The sequence below is a fragment of the Aethalodelphis obliquidens genome, unplaced genomic scaffold, assembly GCF_003676395.1.
Source record: "Aethalodelphis obliquidens isolate GAN/ISIS:26980383/991018 unplaced genomic scaffold, ASM367639v1 scaffold50, whole genome shotgun sequence".
NCBI classification, from domain to species: domain Eukaryota; kingdom Metazoa; phylum Chordata; class Mammalia; order Artiodactyla; family Delphinidae; genus Aethalodelphis; species Aethalodelphis obliquidens.
Window position 1 is genome coordinate 1,211,582 of NW_020837994.1, and position 16,916 is coordinate 1,228,497.

The 16,916-nt window shown below is 40.9% G+C and overlaps 1 protein-coding gene across 2 annotated transcripts in view; it reads left to right on the forward strand.

The window, feature by feature from the left end:
- MRPL48 (mitochondrial ribosomal protein L48) overlaps window positions 1-15,466 on the forward strand; it is a 49,796-nt gene extending 34,330 nt beyond the window's left edge. For both annotated transcript variants that reach the window (XM_027083344.1, XM_027083346.1), the window contains 4 exons: window positions 3,155-3,324; window positions 12,932-13,034; window positions 14,526-14,615; window positions 15,161-15,466. In XM_027083344.1, the coding sequence (XP_026939145.1) occupies window positions 3,155-3,324; window positions 12,932-13,034; window positions 14,526-14,615; window positions 15,161-15,235 (438 nt within the window). In that variant the 3' untranslated portion in view covers window positions 15,236-15,466. The remainder of the gene's footprint in view (window positions 1-3,154; window positions 3,325-12,931; window positions 13,035-14,525; window positions 14,616-15,160) is intronic.
- The last annotated feature ends 1,450 nt before the right edge of the window (window positions 15,467-16,916 follow it).

Below are 16,916 nucleotides of genomic sequence, written 5' to 3' on the forward strand. Positions count from 1 at the left end.
GGTCAATTGGATTGAATAGTCATGTGAAAAAAACTGACTTGACTTGTATTTCACACTGTACACAAAAAGCACTTAAAATGATTGTAGATCTAAATGTAAATATTAAAATAATCAAACTTTAAAAGATAACATACAAGAATATCCTCATGATCTTAAGGTAAGCAAAGATTTCTTAAACAGGACACAAAAGTCACTATAAATATAAAAGAAAAAAATGAGTAGATTGGACTACATTAAAAATAAGAATTTTTGCTCATCAAAATGCACCATTAAAAAGTGAAAAAGGAAGACACAGGGAGGAAGAAGATATTTGCAACATGTACGTTTAACAAAGGATCATGTCTAGAATATAGAAGGAACCTCTGCAAATCAGTAAGGGAAAGGAAGGCAACCCAATCTAAAAAATGGGCAAAATACTTGAATAAGCAGGTTATAAAAGAGAATATCTAAATGGCCAGTGGACATATGGGAACATGCTCAGGTTCAGTAGACTTAAAGGAAATGCAGGTTAAAGTCTCAATGCATTACCACCTCATACCAACCAGAATGGCTAAAAGAAACCAACCAGAAAACCTGACTATACTAAGTTTTGTAAGTATTGGCAAGAATGTAGAGCAACTAGAACGTTCGTGTACTGCTGGTGGGAGTCTAAATTGGAAACCACTTTGAAAAACAGAGAACTTATTAAAGATGAAACTCTACATTGTCTGTAACTCAGTAGTTCAGGTTCTGGGTATATCCCCAACAGAAATACATACATATGTTCACTGAAAGATACATGCAAAAACATTGGTAGCAATACTATTCATAATGGCTCCACTCTGGAAACAACTCTAATTTCCACCTACAGTAAAAAGGATAAATAAACTATAACATATTCATATAATAGACTTACTAGGGCAATGAGAAGGAAAGAATTCCTGTTTCACCTAAAACATGATGAATCTTACAAACATAATGAGTTAAAGAAGCTGGACACAAAAGAGAACATAGTATATTATTCCATTTTCATGAATTTAGAAAAAAGGCAAAATGAGCATATGGTTCTAGAAGTCAGACTAGTGGTCACCAATTTGGGAGGCAGGAGACTTTTGCGGGTGCTGGTAGTGGTCTGTTTCTTTTTCAAGATACTGTTTAAACAGGTATTTTCACTTTGAAAATTCATTGAGCTGTGTACTTATTTATGCATTTTTAGTATGAATATTGTAAAAACATTTTTACTAAAAAATTTTAAAAAGCAAGGTAGATTTTAAGATTCTAACTTTGAATTGATAAAAGATTCATATTATTAAAAATTCAAAAAATATAGAAGGGAAGTGGTTAAAAAGTCTCCTTCCCATCCCTGTGCCCCAGCCATACAGTTCCCTCCTTCATAGGCAGCCACTGGTATTAGTATTTTTGTGTATCCTTCCAGAGTTATTTTTTGATATGCAAACAAATAAATATGTAAGTAATTAAACACACACATCTATTCTCCCCCACCCACCCTTTGTATATGTATGGCAATATTCTGAAAACATTATTCTACAGTCTGCTTTTATCATTTAATTTATCTTAAAAACCTTTCTGTATCAGTACATAAGGAAGTTCCTTATGTCTTCTTACAGCTGCATAATGTACTATTGAATGGATGTGCCATGTTTTATTTAACAAGTTCCCCTCCTGATGGGCATTTAGGTTAAATTATTTCTGGTTGAGAAGCTTTCTTGATCCTGATCTATGTCGTGTTACATATCTGTTTTCCCAGGGCTCATACTTTTTACAGCAGTTTGCACAGGTTGATATGTAGTGAAGCAATACTTTATATGAAAGAGAAGGGTAGAAATAAAATAATTTGTCTGCCTCTAAGTTTTTAAAAGGAAGGCTGTCTAAATAATTGGACTGCAGAATTTCAAAGCTAGGAGGGCTGGAAGAGAAGTAATTCTGCACTTTCTTGTGATTAATTTCTTTAAGATTCCGATGAAAGTTAAGATTCTCTCCTTAGAAAAAATGTGCACACATGTAAAATTTTGCATATAAGTTTTGGGGTTGACACACCCCTTGAAATTCCTTTATGGATTCTAGATTAAGAATCTGTTGGGAGGGCTTCCCTAGTGGCACAGAGGTTAAGAATCCGCCTGCTAATGCAGGGGACAGGGGTTCAAGCCCTGGTCCGGGAAGATCCCACATACCACGGAGCAACTAAGCCCAAGCGCCATATCTACTGAGCCTGCACTCTAGAGCCCGTGAGCGGCAACTACTGAGCCCGCCTGCGCGCATAGAGCCGGTGCTCGGCAACGTGAGAAGCCACCGCAATGAGAAGGAGCCCGGGCACCGCAACAAAGAGTAGCCCCCGCTCACCGGAGCTAGAGAAAGCCCGTGCGCAGCAACGAAGACCCAACGCAGCCAAAAATAAATGAGTAAATAAATAAATTTATTTAAAAAAAAGAAGAATCTGTTGGGAATTCCCTGGAGGTCCAGTGGTTAGGACTGTGTGCTCTCACTGCCAAGGGCCCAGGTTCAATCCCTGGTCAGGGAACTAAGATCCCACAAGCTGAAGCAGCCGCATAGCACAGGGAGATCAGCTTGGCGCTTTATGACCACCTAGAGGGGTGGGATAGGGAGGGTGGGTGGGATAGAGACGCAAGAGGGAAGAGATATGGGAACATATGTATATGTATAACTGATTCACTTTGTTATAAAGCAGAAACTAACACACACAAAAAAAATAAAAAAGGATTCTTTATTTCCTGTAAAAAAAAAAAAAAAAGATTCCACAAGCTGCGCGGCATGCCCCCCCCCAAAAAATCCTCAAGAATCTGTTATCTAGCATAACCCCATTAATATAAAAATTGGGAAACTGAGGGCCAGATTTGGAAGGTGAGTCTCAAAACTAGTTAATGGCAGAAGACAGTCACATGTATTTATGTTAAATAATGCCAGCAATATTCCCTCTCCTTTCATTGACTGGTGCTACAGCCCAGTGTCAAGGGAGGCTGCCCATTCCTTCCCAGGAAAAGTTCAATTTATAGGTAGGGTAACCTGAGAGAAAAATGGTAAACAAGTTTAACTGAAAGATTGATTTTTTTAATGTATATATATATCAAGATGGTATGGTTAGAATTTCTTGTACAATACTTTGATTTAGTTTCTTTCTCTTTTGTTTCCTGTTTAGCCCAGGAAGAAGAGGGGAAAAGTGGAAGTGAGACCCATTAATTTGGGGACAGATTATGAATACGGGGTTTTAAACATTCACCTGATTGCATACGATATGGCCCTGGCAGAGAGTTATGCCCAGTATGTTCACAACCTCTGCAACCATCTCTCCATTAAAGTTGAGGAAAGGTATGAAAGATGCCTTTGCATGGGATGTTCTTGGTGTGGGTAGTATGCTCTGCTTTGTTATTGTTAAATGAAGTTTTGAGATATAACTTACATGTAGTAAAATTCACTCTTTTTACGTATATAGTTTGCCACCATCAAAATATAGAACAAGTCTATTAAGTTCTTAAAACAAAAAGTTCCTGGGTGCCCAAGGTGTAGTCAATTTCCTCTCTCTTTCCTCTCAAGTCCCTGGCAACCACTGATTGATTTTCTGTCCCTATTGTTTTAAGTTCTCCAGAATATCATATAAATGGAATCATACAGTATGTAGCTGTTTGTTTCTGGCCTCTTTCACTTAGCATAATGGGTTTAAGATTCATCTGGGGTTTTGCAAGTATTCTGTTGCTGAATAGTATTGCATTAAATGGTGAACCTTAGTTGGTTTATGCATTCACCAGTTGATATACATTTGGATTGTTTCTAGTTTATTGGTAATTATGAATAAAGCTGCCATAAGCTTTCTCATACCAGTTTTGTAGGGGCATGTGTCTTCCTTCCTGTTCAACAACTACCTAAGCCTGGGATTGTTGGGTTTTATGGTGAATGTGTGTTTAACTTTATAAGAAACTGTCAAACTTTTTCCAGAGCGGCTGTCCTATTTTGTATTCCCACCATCAGTGTATGAGAGTTTCAACAACTTCTTACCCTGGTCAGCACTTGGTTTGTCACATTTTTTTAAAGTTATTCTAGGAGATATATGGTGGTATTTCATAGTGGCTTTATTTTCTTCTTCTTCTTCTTTTTTTTTTTTGGCTGCACTGCGCGGATTGTGGGATCTTAGTTACCTGACCAGGGATCGAACCACTGCCACGGCAGTGAAAGCGCCGAGTCCTAACCACTGGACCGCCAGGGAATTCCCCATACCACACTATCTTGATTACTGAAAAAGCAACTTTGTTCTTTATTCAAAATTATTTTGGCTATTTTAGGTCCCTGGGTTTTTCATTAAAATTTTAGAATTAGCTTGTTGATTTCTACAGAAAAGAGCCTGATGGAATTTTGGTGGGGTGTGTTGAATCTGAGGATCAATTTGAGGAGAATTGACATCTATTTTGAGTCCTCTGATCCATTAACATGGTATATCTCCCCATTTATATAGATATTCTTCACCTCCTCTGCTTTTTACATACTCTTTGGGTTTGCTGGAAAACTGTAGGGGAGGAGAACTAACATTTACTGACTATCCATGCCAGGCCAGGCACTTTACATATCTTATCTCAATGTTTGAGAAAGTGTGGGATGCCCTGTAGTTTGCCTTAAATAACATTAAATCACATGGTGAGAAATTTCTTCCCTTTTTAATTCTTTTTAAACCTAATTATGTGAAGGAGAAATTCTTAGTGTTGTGCTGGTATGTCCTTAACACCGCTGAAGTACTTCTTAATCTTTATAAGAAAGAGGGGACCTCAGGCTCAGAGTCTTTGGCAAACACCACCATCTAGCTAGAATTTTATAACATTGTTTTGTTTTCACTGTATTTATTTTTAACTTAACTTCTTTTTTTTTTTTTTTTTTTTTTGCGGTATTCGGGCCTCTCACTGTTGTGGCCTCTCCTGTTGCGGAGCACAGGCTCCGGACGCGCAGGCTCAGCGGCCATGGCTCACGGGCCCAGCTGCTCCACGGCATGTGGGATCTTCCCGGACCGGGGCACGAACCCGTGTCCCCTGCATCGGCAGGTAGACTCTCAACCACTGTGCCACCAGGGAAGCCCTTAACTTCTTTATATGTCAACTGATACTCTTTTTTCTATTTACTATAGTGATATAAAGTCAGGCTTATTGAGGTATAATTTACGTTAGTAAAATTCACCCTTTTAGTGAACAGTTTCTGTGAGTTTTGACAAATGCATGCAGTAGAATAAATACCATCATAATCAGGATATAGAACATTTTCATCATCCCAAGAAGCCCCCTCCTCCCTTTGTAGTCAATCCCTTGTCGCACCCCAGTCCCTGCAACTATTGATTTATTTTATGTCCTTGTAGTTTTGCCTTTTCCAAAATGTCATATAAATGGAATCATACAGTATTTTTCCATTTGAGTCTGGCTTCTTTCACTTAGGATAATGTATTTGAGATTCATCCATGTTGTTGCCTGTGTCAAGTAGTTTGTTCCTTTTTGTTGCTGAGTAGCCTTTCATTGAGTGGATGTACCACAGTTTGTTTATTCATTTGAAGGACATTTGTGTTGTTTCCAGTTTCGGGCAGTTACAAATAGAGCTACTATAAACATGTACAGGTGTTTGTGAGAACAGAAGTTTTCATTTCTCTAGGAGTGTGATTGCTGGGTCAAATGGTAAGAGTGGTGTATTTTTATTTTTATTTAGTTTAAAAATATATATATATATTTATTTATTTATTGGCCACGTTGGGTCTTTGTCGCTGCATGCGGGCTTTCTCTAGTTGCGGCGAGCGGGGACTACTCTTTGTTGTGGTTAGTGGGCTTCTCCTGTGGTGGCTTCTCTTGCTGCGGAGCATGGGCTGTAGGTGTGCGGGCTTCAGTAGTTGTGGTGTGCAGGTTCAGTAGTTGTGGTGCGCAGGCTCAGTTGCTTTGCAGCATTTGGGATCTTCCCAGACCAGGGCTCGAACCCATGTCCCCTGCATTGACAGTCAGATTCTTAACCACTGCACCACCAGGGAAGTCCTGTACTTTTAAATTTGTAAGAAACTGCCAAGCTGCTTTCCACAGTGGCCATACCACTTTTCACTCTAACCAGCAACATGAGTTCCAGTTGTTCCACATCTCAAGTTTCTTTTTAAAATTAATTTTTAAGTGAGTTGATTTAAAGAAAAATATTTAATAAATAATAGTTTGGGTGGTTGGTTTGCCATTGTAGCAAGGTAATACGTGGCATCATATGTGGATATGGCAAAAATTATACTTTCTTACTCACTAGATATTAGTATATGCCCATTTTATAGATGAGTAAACCAAGGCTCTGAAAGGCCAAAATTCACAGAACCAGTAAGTTGCCTGGATTTAACCCAGTTCTCCCTGACTCCAGTATTTTTAATTATATAGTATTTTAAGTCCTTAAGCCAAATTTGAACTTTTAAACCTTTATTACTTAGAGTATAACTGTGCTAAATGTGCTTCTGAGAAGATTGGATAATCAGCTGTGACTTTAGCTCTCACAGCTGATAGTACTTCAATTGTTTTAGGCCTAAAGATGTACTTTATCTTTTTCTGATGCCCCAGAGAGTTGGTTGCTCTTTCAGCACTTGACACATACCTCTGTCATGTCACTTAGTGCTCTGGGCTGTAATCATCTATTCATTTGCCAGCTCCCTTCCCCCCTGACTTGTGTTCTTCTTCATTTCTTCAGTACCTAGCATAAAGCCTGCCACATGGGGAACATTAAGCCATTCTTGAAAGAATGACAGGTTCTTGAATATGACTACACAATCCAGTTGTGTAGTATACATTTCCTAAAGTTTAATGAAAGTGCTTTTAAGTACTTAATTAAAGAACTGCTGGTTGAGCCTCTTCTTGCTCTGTGGTAGGCATTGGACTAGACATTCTGACTGGAGGATACAAAGGTAAATGCCCGATTTCAAGGAGAGTGTGTGTGTATGTGTGTGTGCACACATACACACACCAAAAAAATAATTATAACATAATGTGGAAGTGATAAGTGAAAGATAAAGTTTAATATCAGTTCAAGAAGGCAGAGTAGCTTAATAATTTAGAGCAATGCTTCTCAAAGTACCACTCTGCGAAGATATTAGGAGCTTATGCCAAAATGTACATTAACGCTTTGCTTCCTTCATCAAGAAACTCTTGCTATTGAAAACAAAATGTTGATTGAATTAAAGTGTGTTTACTGACTGTTTCATGCTTCTTATCTTGTCTTGAACTGATAACAAGCAGTTTGCTTACCAGCAGCTTGTCTTTGGATCACACTTTGAGTAACAAGTGGTTAAGAGTAAAAGCTCTGGAATCAAACTGTCTGCATTTAAATCCTAGTTCTACCAGTTATTAGCAATATGACCTTGAGAAATTCTGAACCTCAGTTTCTTTGTCTTCATAATGGGGATGGTAATTTTCCTATTTCTTTGAGTTCTGAAAATTAAATAAGAAAATATATAATAGCACTTAACAGAACGTTGTGAACATTCTGTAAATAATATTATTGTTATTAGTAATTAACGAGGTGTTTTTCAGCTGGCAGGGATTAGGGGCAGCATCTCAGACAAGGTGGTGGCAAAGAGGCATTAAATGCCATTTACAGAATGTTATCATACCTACAGTGGATCAGCTCCTTGGAATAGTGTTTTAAATTTTCAGAAGGACTTTTTAAAATATTTTGTTTTTAATACCCTACTGTGAAAAGCTCTGGCTGCATTTGAGTAAAGGCAGGCAGGCAGTAACATTTGTTGAGCACCTACTATCATAACAGCCAGCCACTCTGCTAAATACTTTTTTTGTATATTACTTTACTTAATTCAGACAGCACCTTGCCATAGTGTATCAAAGCATTGATTCTGCAGCCAGACTGCTTAGGTTTTGCTCTTGTTCTGCTGCATTCTTCCTGTGTGACATTGGGCAGTTTCCTTAACCTCTTTGTGTCTTGGTTTCCTCATTTGTAAAATGAGGTTAATAAAAGTACCTATCTAATAAAGCTATTGTGAAAATAAAGGGAGTTAATATATTTAAAATGCTTACAACTAAGTCCAGAAACTTTGGCTGCTATTATTATTGTTGTTATTATTATTAATAATATAATAAAAGCTTGCCTATAGTCGTAAATGGCAAGGTCTGGATTTGAACCCACTTCTTTTCCTCCAAATTCGTAATTCCCTCTAACTGGTTCTCCACACTGCTTTTAGTGTAATCTTTCTAGAATGGAAATATGATCATGTCACTCTCATGCTTTAATTCCTTCCATGGCCTCCCATTCCTTTAGGATCAAAATAAAAGTTTCTCACATACCTTGCTAGGTGCTCCATGGCCTGGGCTTGCCTCTCTCACCTTAACTCACACTTCTCTCTCCCTCTCCTTCTATCTCCAGTTACACTGACTTTGTTTTTTGTCCTTTCCCACCTCAGGACCTTTGCATATGCTCTCTAAAGCCTAGAATACTCTTTCCCCTTCAGCTAATCAGCCCTATTTTTTTTCTTAGGCTTTATTTTAAATGTCACTTCTTCAGAGAACCTCATTAAGTTAGGTCTTTATGTTATATATTTAGGAGAAGTAAAGGGTATCTTCTTCCCTGGTGGTGCAGTGGTTAAGAATCCGCCTGCCAGTGCAGGCGACATGGGTTCAAGCCCTGATCCGGGAAGATCCCACATGCCGCAGAGCAACTGAGCCCATGCGCCACAACTACTGAGCCTGCGCTCTAGAGCCCTTGAGCCACAACTACTTAGCCTGTGTGCCACAGCTACTCAAGCCCGTGCACCTAGAGCCTGTGCTCTGCAACAAGAGAAGCCACCGCAATGAGAAGCCCGTGCACCACAACGAAGAGTAGCCCCTGCTCGCTGCAACTAGAGAAAGCCCGCGCGCAGCAATGAAGACCCAACACAGCCAAAAATAAATAAGGAAAATAAATAAATTTATTTTTTTAAAAAAAGGGTATATAACTTCCCTTTCAAAATGCTCATTCCTTACTCTCATAATTACTTGATTATTATTAGACTCTAAGATATGTAAGGCAGGGATTGTTTCTGTCTGCATCAGCAGTCACGCTAAAACCTTGCCCAGTACCTGACACATAGTAGGCACTGAATGAATATTTGTTGACTTGGATTGAGTTCCAGTAGGCATGAACATGAATTCTAGGATAACAAAATGAATGATATGCTGCTTTTTGCCTCTTTCCTGGTTCTTTGCTCCAAATAGTAGAGCATAAAGAGATGTTCATTTTTAGCAATTCACTTCTCTGCACTGATTGAGGTTTTCAGACCATCATATCAGGCATTCTTACTGCCCAGCTTTTCAGAGCTAAAATGATTTTCTTTTTTTCTGATTTTCATTTTATCTTGATCCATTTTTCCTTTAGTAGTTGGGGGTAGGGCTCTGACCTTGAGATGGAATTGAGCAGGGGAACTGTGCGCTAGCTTTTGTTCTATAAATGGTCTGCCTTGCTGCAGCTGCAGCTCACCCAGAAGATGAGAGGAAGGGGCCTCTCCTGTGGATCCTTTAATTTGCCTGCATCCCTTGCTGAGCAGGTGTCTGGAGAGATGGAAATCTTACTCATCTGGGAGCAGTTTCCAAGCCTGAAGCTGACCCAGCTCCTGTTCTCTGTGGAGAGTAAAGCATCATTCATCATCATTCTCTGTAAGGCTGCTCTTTCCTTTTTTTTTTTATTTTTTAGTCCACTTACATTTTTTAAAATGGAGGCATAACTTATATATAGTAGAGTCCACAGATTCTAAGTTCCCTGGCATCCCAGCAGGGTCCCTTGGGTCCTATCCCAGCACTACTCAAAAGCTAGCACTATTTTGTCATGTTAGGTTGACTTTTGAAATTCAACTACTTCATTTCTTCCCTTCTGTTTTTTTTTTTTTTAATATTTATTTATTTATTTTGGCTGTGCTGGGTCCTAGTTGCGGCATGTGGGATCTTTTTTTAGTTGCAGCGTGCGGACTTCTTAGTTGCGGCATGCGAACTCTTAGTTGCAGTACATTTGCGGGATCTAGTTCCCTGACCAGGGATCAAACCCGGGTCCCCTGCATTGGGAGCGTGGAGTCTTACCCGCTGGACCACCAGGGAAGTCCCTTCCCTTCTGTTTTTACTATCTGATCATCCAAGTAATGTTTATTGCAGAAAATTTGGGACATACAGAAAAGAGTAGATACTAAAGAAAAAGATACCTATACTCTTACTACTCAAAGGCCTATTATACTTTGAAATGACTAGAGTTCTCAGTATTTTTTTTTATCGAACTATGTCTGGTTTTTCTGTTGGTTCTCTTCGAGGGTCTCATGCCTCCTTACTTTTGTAGAATGCCGTTTTTTGGAATGGCAAACATCTATGTTCATTCCTTACATCTTGATGAAGCCCTGCCTCACCTATGAAGCCTTCCCCAAGCTCTGCCCCTTCTCTCCCTCTTGTCCCTGTAACGTTTGGTACATACCTATATTGCCTTTGTCTTCCTGTAGTGCGGATGTTTGTGTACATACCTGTCTCTCCAAAACGCTCTTAGCAAGCTCCTTGAAAGCATAGACTGCATAGTGCCCACCAGACTGCCTAGGACAGACAGGATCTCAGTAAATGTTTGTTGAAAGAGTAAATGAATGAATAAACAAATCAATGGAATCTTGTAAGTGTTGAGGAATCAAATGCATGTTTAGTGGCAAGAATGAACAATTCTCACTTTATTCAGTCTTATCTGTGGAATGTCAAAAAGGAAAAAGAGCATTTTAGAGTGCTGTTTACTTTTCTGAAAGCTTTTACATAATTACTTTATTTGATTTTCCATAACCAGTCTATGAATGCATCCCAATTTTTTTTTGTTTTGGCTGCACCACGTAGCATTCGGGATCTTAGTTCCCTGACCAGGGATCGAACCCATGCTCCCTGCAGTGGAAGCGTGGAGTTTTAACCACCGGACCGCCAGGGAAGTCCCCAATTTTTTTTGTTGTTGTTTGTTTGTTTTTTACTGTACACGGGCCTCTCACTGTTGCGGCCTCTCCCATTGCGGAGCACAGGCTCCGGACACGCAGGCTCAGCGGCCATGGCTCACGGGCCCAGCCGCTCCACGGCATGTGGGATCTTCCCGGACCGGGGCACGAACCCGTGTCCCCTGCATCGGCAGGCGGACTCTCAACCACTGCGCCACGAGGGAAGCCTGCCGATTTTTTTATATAAGGAAGTTATTACCAAAGGTAAATTTGAAGAGATCAGAGATTGTGCTATAAAATGGAAGGGGATGTTATTTAGGGAGGCTATCTGGAAGTTTGCAATACCTAGCATTTACTCACTGTTTATAAGGGCAAGGGAATTGGCATTTGTAGGCACAGTATACCTGGCAAATTACTTATGTAATCTTATTTTTTTTATTTTTATTTTTTTTTTGCGGTACGCGGGCCTCTCCCGTTGCGGAGCACAGGCTCCGGACGCACAGGCTCAGTGGCCATGGCTCACGGGCCCAGCCGCTCCGTGGCATGTGGGATCTTCCCGGACCGGGGCACGAACCCGTGTCCCCTGCATCGTCAGGCAGACTCCCAACCACTGCGCCACCAGGGAAGCCCCCTATGTAATCTTATTTAATTATTGCTACAACCCTATGAACTAGGTAGTATTATCTTCATTTAATAGCTGAAGAAACTAAGACTCAGAGAACTGAATTAGTTTGTCCAAGGTCAAATAGGTAGTAAGTGGCGAAGCCAACATTTAAATCCAGTACTGACTCTCATGTTTCTAATCCATTTTCCGTTACACGCCAAACTTCTTTTCGTAGCAGTCCATCTGTAGAGGGCCATACTCCTTACTCTTAATTGATGAAGCTTTGTGTGGCATGAAAATTCAGCAATCCTACTGTTGTTATTATTATTCCATTTATCTTCAGTTTGAGGAATTTTTGATAAGATGAACACAACACTAATACCATATTTCTGTGTAGCCATCAGTCCTATCTCATCACCATATCTGATTCTCACAATAATCTATTGATATAAGCCTAGATTGTAATCCCCTTTATACATGGAGAAACTGAGGCCCAGAGTGGGTAGGGACTTGCCTAAGTAAATATTGCTAATAAGTGACAGGGCCAAGACTTGACCCCAAGTCCAGCACTCTTTATTGTGGCATGTAGATCTGCTGAAGCCGATTGTAGTGAGCAGAGGCTCTACAACAATGGTTCTCAACCTGGGGACGTTTAACAATGGTGATAATTTTGAGTGTTATCACTTCGGGGGTACTACTGGCACTCTCTGGGTATAGAGATTAGGGATGCATACTCCAGCCCCGACAACAAGAATTATCTGTTCTAAAGCGTCAGTAGTGCTGATGTTGAGAAATCCTGCTCTAGAACTGGAGCAGGGGACTTCCCTGGCGGTCCAGTGGTTAAGACTCCACACTTCCATCGCAGGCGGCAGGGGTTTGATGCCTGGTTGGGAACTAAGATCCCACATGCCGCACGACACGGCCAAAAAATTTAAAAATAAAATAAAATAAAATAAAATAAAAGGATTGGGATTCGGTTTGGGTTTCGTGCTTCATTTCGTGCAGGATTGGGTTTCGTGCTTCATTTCTTCAGAAGAGGTGAAATACCCAAGGTTAACCTCCAAAGTGTACCTAGTGATGAGCTTGATTCTTTTAGAAGTGGCTATTCTTTAGCAGCAGTAAATACTTAATAATCACCAGGTTTTATTCAGAGTGTTATATTAGGCATGACTGGGGATGCAGAAAAGTATTAGACATGGTCTGTCCCCTCACGGAGTTTAGAGATTTCTGGAGGAGGCATAAGAGGATCTGGTTACTTTGCTCCTGGATGAAGATAAACAGCCCTAGATTAGATTGCAGGAGCTACTGCATGCAGTAGTGGCTGTACTCAGGGACTACCCTGACTGAAGTGGTGCTGCTGGCTTAAGAGAACCCTCCCAATAGCTGACTCTTCCTTCCCACAGTTATGCGATGCCCACCAAAACCGTGGAGGTGTTGCAGTTGCAGGACCAAGGCAGGAAAATGCTCCTGGACTCAGTTCTTACCACCCATGAGCGAGTGGTTCAGGTAGGTACTCTGGGAGAAATTTGAAATGTATTTGCCTCTCCTGGTTCTTTTCTCTATCCTGATCTCTTGGTTGAGCTTCAAACCTGCTATCCAGTTGTCTACTGGGTTTCTCCGTTAAAATGGTCCACAGGTGCCCTCACTCAGTGTATACAAAACTAATTGTAGAGGGACTGATGTTTTTTTCCTGTAATCCTCCTCACCTTTGAGCTTAATGCTTGACCCTTCTTTGCCCTTGGGTATCCATTCATTCTCCAAATTCAGTGGCCTCTACCCCTAAAAATCTTTCAGATCCATCCACTTTGCTGTACGATCATATCAATGTGATCGTGTCATTGTCCTGCCTAGAATTCCTCAGTGGCTTCCCTTTCGCGCTCTGTACCCATTAGCAGTCACTCCTCTTTCCCCATCCCCCCAGGTCCTGGCAACCACTAATCTGCTTTCCACTTCTATGGTTTTATCTCTTCTAGGCATTTCTTCAAATGGAATTATATAAAATATGGCCTTTTATATCTAGCTTCTTTCACTTAGCATAATGTTTTCAAGGTTCATCCATGTTGTAGCATGTATCAGTATTTCATTCCTTTTTACTGCCAAGTAATATTCCAACAAATGGACATCACCCCTTTTTGATCCACTCAAGAAACATATCAGGAAGGTAACCAGAGGTATGTTAAGGCAGTAAAACCCTAAATTTGTGTTAAAATTTTAAATAATTAAAGTACTTACAATCTTGGTTCTTTAAATATTATCAGGAATAAATTATTTGAGCTACATTTTATGACAGCTCTAACTTGCCACTGAGGCTCACAGGATAAAGTTTGAACTCTTTGATTAGCACCTAAGTGCCTTCATGTCACTCCTCCTGCTTTTCTTCTTCACACCCCCTTTCATTCCAGCCACACATGTCACTAGTTTCAATTCCCTAATACTGTACTTTTCCTCCACATTTTACTGAATATTGCTTCCTCTGCCTTAAAAAAAACTCCACACTACTGCTGAATTCTCCCAATTTAGTCCTGTATTTCAAGACTCTAACCAGATGTTACCTCTTTTGGAAGCTTTTTCTGACCCTCCTGATTGTTAGGTAGGTGTTTCTCTTGTGGGTTCCCACAGCCCACTGCATGCCCTTCTACCACACATCTGATTTAACTCTGGATTCTCAGCACAGGGTCTGACAACAACAGGTCCCAGTCTATGTGGGTAAACCTGAGTTGATTCAGAAAGTCATCCTGGACTTGACCTCTTGATCCAGTTATGACATTCATTGCCTACAAGAGCAGATATTGGCCATGACCATCTTAGTAACCAGACAACTTGGCAGATCAGCAAGAGAAATCCTGGAAAGTCTGGGCTCCAAAAACAGCTCTGGATGTTAATCCTTCACCCAAAGGCCCTCTAGCTCTGCTGGAGCTGACATTTGAGCCCTTGCCATGTCTGCCCAATCACCTAGGTTTCAGTGCCTCTCTTAGAGCATCTTCTTTCCTTTTGCAGATCAGCGGTTTGAGTGCTACATTTGCAGAGATTTTCTTGGAAATAATTCAAAGCAATCTTCCTGAAGGAGTCAAACTGTCAGTGAAGGAGGTATGTGCTAATATGAGAAGAGGCCTGCTGGTGGGCTCAAAATATGGAATAGAAAATCTGAACTGGCTGGCTTTAGAAACAAAGACATATGAATAATTTAGCCCAGATAAAAATAATAAGGAAAGGTGTGCAGGCTGCTTTACCGTGATCATTTTCTGGCTTTCCCAGTGCATCAGGGATGATGCTCTATAGACCATGGAAACTGAACTCCATCACAGCATCCTGATATTAGGCGTGAGCCCATTACACCCACAAATTCCCTCCCTTGAGGCAGTTGTATAGCAGAAAGAACATGATTTACGATCCCATACAGTGTAATTAAACCGAACACAAATAGGGAAGTATACTTAAGGCAGGGAGAAAGTCCAATTCAACTTTGAATCCTTGATACCTAATATAAGTCTGGTACATAGTAGCTACTCGGTAAAAGTTAGTTGAATCTAAATCATTTTCTGCAGAGCTGGCTGATGGATCCTTTTCTGATGCTGGGCATATTTGAGTAACTCTGTAGTAATTCCCTCTTATCTTCTTTTTCTTCTCCTCAGCACACTGAAGAAGACTTCAAAGGAAGGTTCAAAGCTCGGCCAGAACTGGAAGAACTGCTAGCCAAGTTGAACTAGCTCACTGTAGACCCTTTCATGCCAGCACTGGTGACACTGAGTGGCAATGGAAAGAGCTTCCTGGGTGGCCAAAGTTAAGAAGGAGACCCAGACCCTCAATATCATAAGTACACATCTCCACAGCCAGGAGTGCCTCCTCTCCTCTGTGAAGGAGTGCTTGCCGACTGTCACCACTTTCCTTTGAGCCAACCCTAGGTATCTTCCATCTAATAAAAATCTGCTAATGATGGATATGTGTGTATGTGAGAAGTCAGTCCATCCTGTCGAGTATATTTAACTAAGGGATTCAATTTCTCTTTGCCTGGTGCTTTAGCACGTAAGCATGTCCCCCTTCAGTATTTCTCCAATTAGAGTGAACTCATCCTTTAAATCAACCTGGCATGGAGTCCCTTTAGTGAAGCAGACAATCATAAGTAAACTCTCTGTGGATAGGAGGCATAGGGAGGGAGATTTTGTATATGAAAAAACCCTCCAGATAGGATCAGAGTCTGTCCATAAGTGAAAAAAAAGTACTTTGTGGGGTAGTGAGTGACCTGTCATAAGTATGCAGGTAGATGTTACATAACTACAAATTAGGGTTGCCTGGAAGGAGTTTAAGCAAAGAATTAAAGGTTGATCTTGGTCACGTGTCAGAAAACTACTACTTGTGAGCCAAATACCAACAACTGCCTATTTGCATTTTTTTTTTTTTTTTTTTTTGTGGTACGTGGGCCTCTCACTGTTGTGGCCTCTCCCGTTGCGGAGCACAGGATCCGGATGCGCAGGCTCAGCGGCCATGGCTCACGGGCCTAGCCGCTCCGTGGCATGTGGGATCTTCCCAGACTGGGGCACAAACCCGTGTCCCCTGCATCAGCAGGCGGACTCTCAACCACTGCGCCACCAGGGAAGCCTGCCTATTTGCTTTTTAAAAATAATTTATTGAGGCGAAATTCACATGTCACGAAACGAACCATTTTAAAGTGAATAATTCAGTGGTATTTAATGCATTTGCAGTGTTGTGCAACCTCTATCCAGTTCCAAAACCCCATTGCCTGTTTTTGTAAATAAAGGCTTATTGGAATAGAGCCCTGCTTATTCATTTACACACTGTCTGTGGCTGCTTTTATGCTACAATGGCAGAGTTGAGTAGCTGTGACAGAGACTGTTATGCAAAAACATTTTTACATGGTCCTTTATAAAAATAGTTTGTCAAACCCTGATCCAAGTCATTGGTTCTCAAACTTAAGCATACATTAGAATCACCTGCAAGGCTTTTTTAAAAATTTATTTATTTATTTATTTATGGCTGTGTTGGGTCTTCGTTGCTGCGCAGGCTTTCTCTGGTTGTGCTGAGTGGGGACTACTCTTCATTGTGGTGCGCAGGCTTCTCATTGCGGTGGCTTCTCTTGTTGCGGAGCATGGGCTCTAGGTGCACGGGTTTCACTAGCTGTGGCACGTGGGCTTCAGTAGTTACGGCTTGCAGGCTTTAGAGAGCAGGCTCAGTAGTTGTGGCACACGGGCTCAGTTGCTCCGTGGCATGTGGGATCTTCCCAGACCAGGGCTGGAACCCATGTCCCCTGCATTGGCAGGCGGATTCTTTTTTTTTTTTTTTTTTGCGGTATGCGGGCCTCTCACTGTTGTGGCCTCTCCAGTTGCGGAGCACAGGTTCCAGACGCACAGGCTCAGCGGCCATGGCGCATGG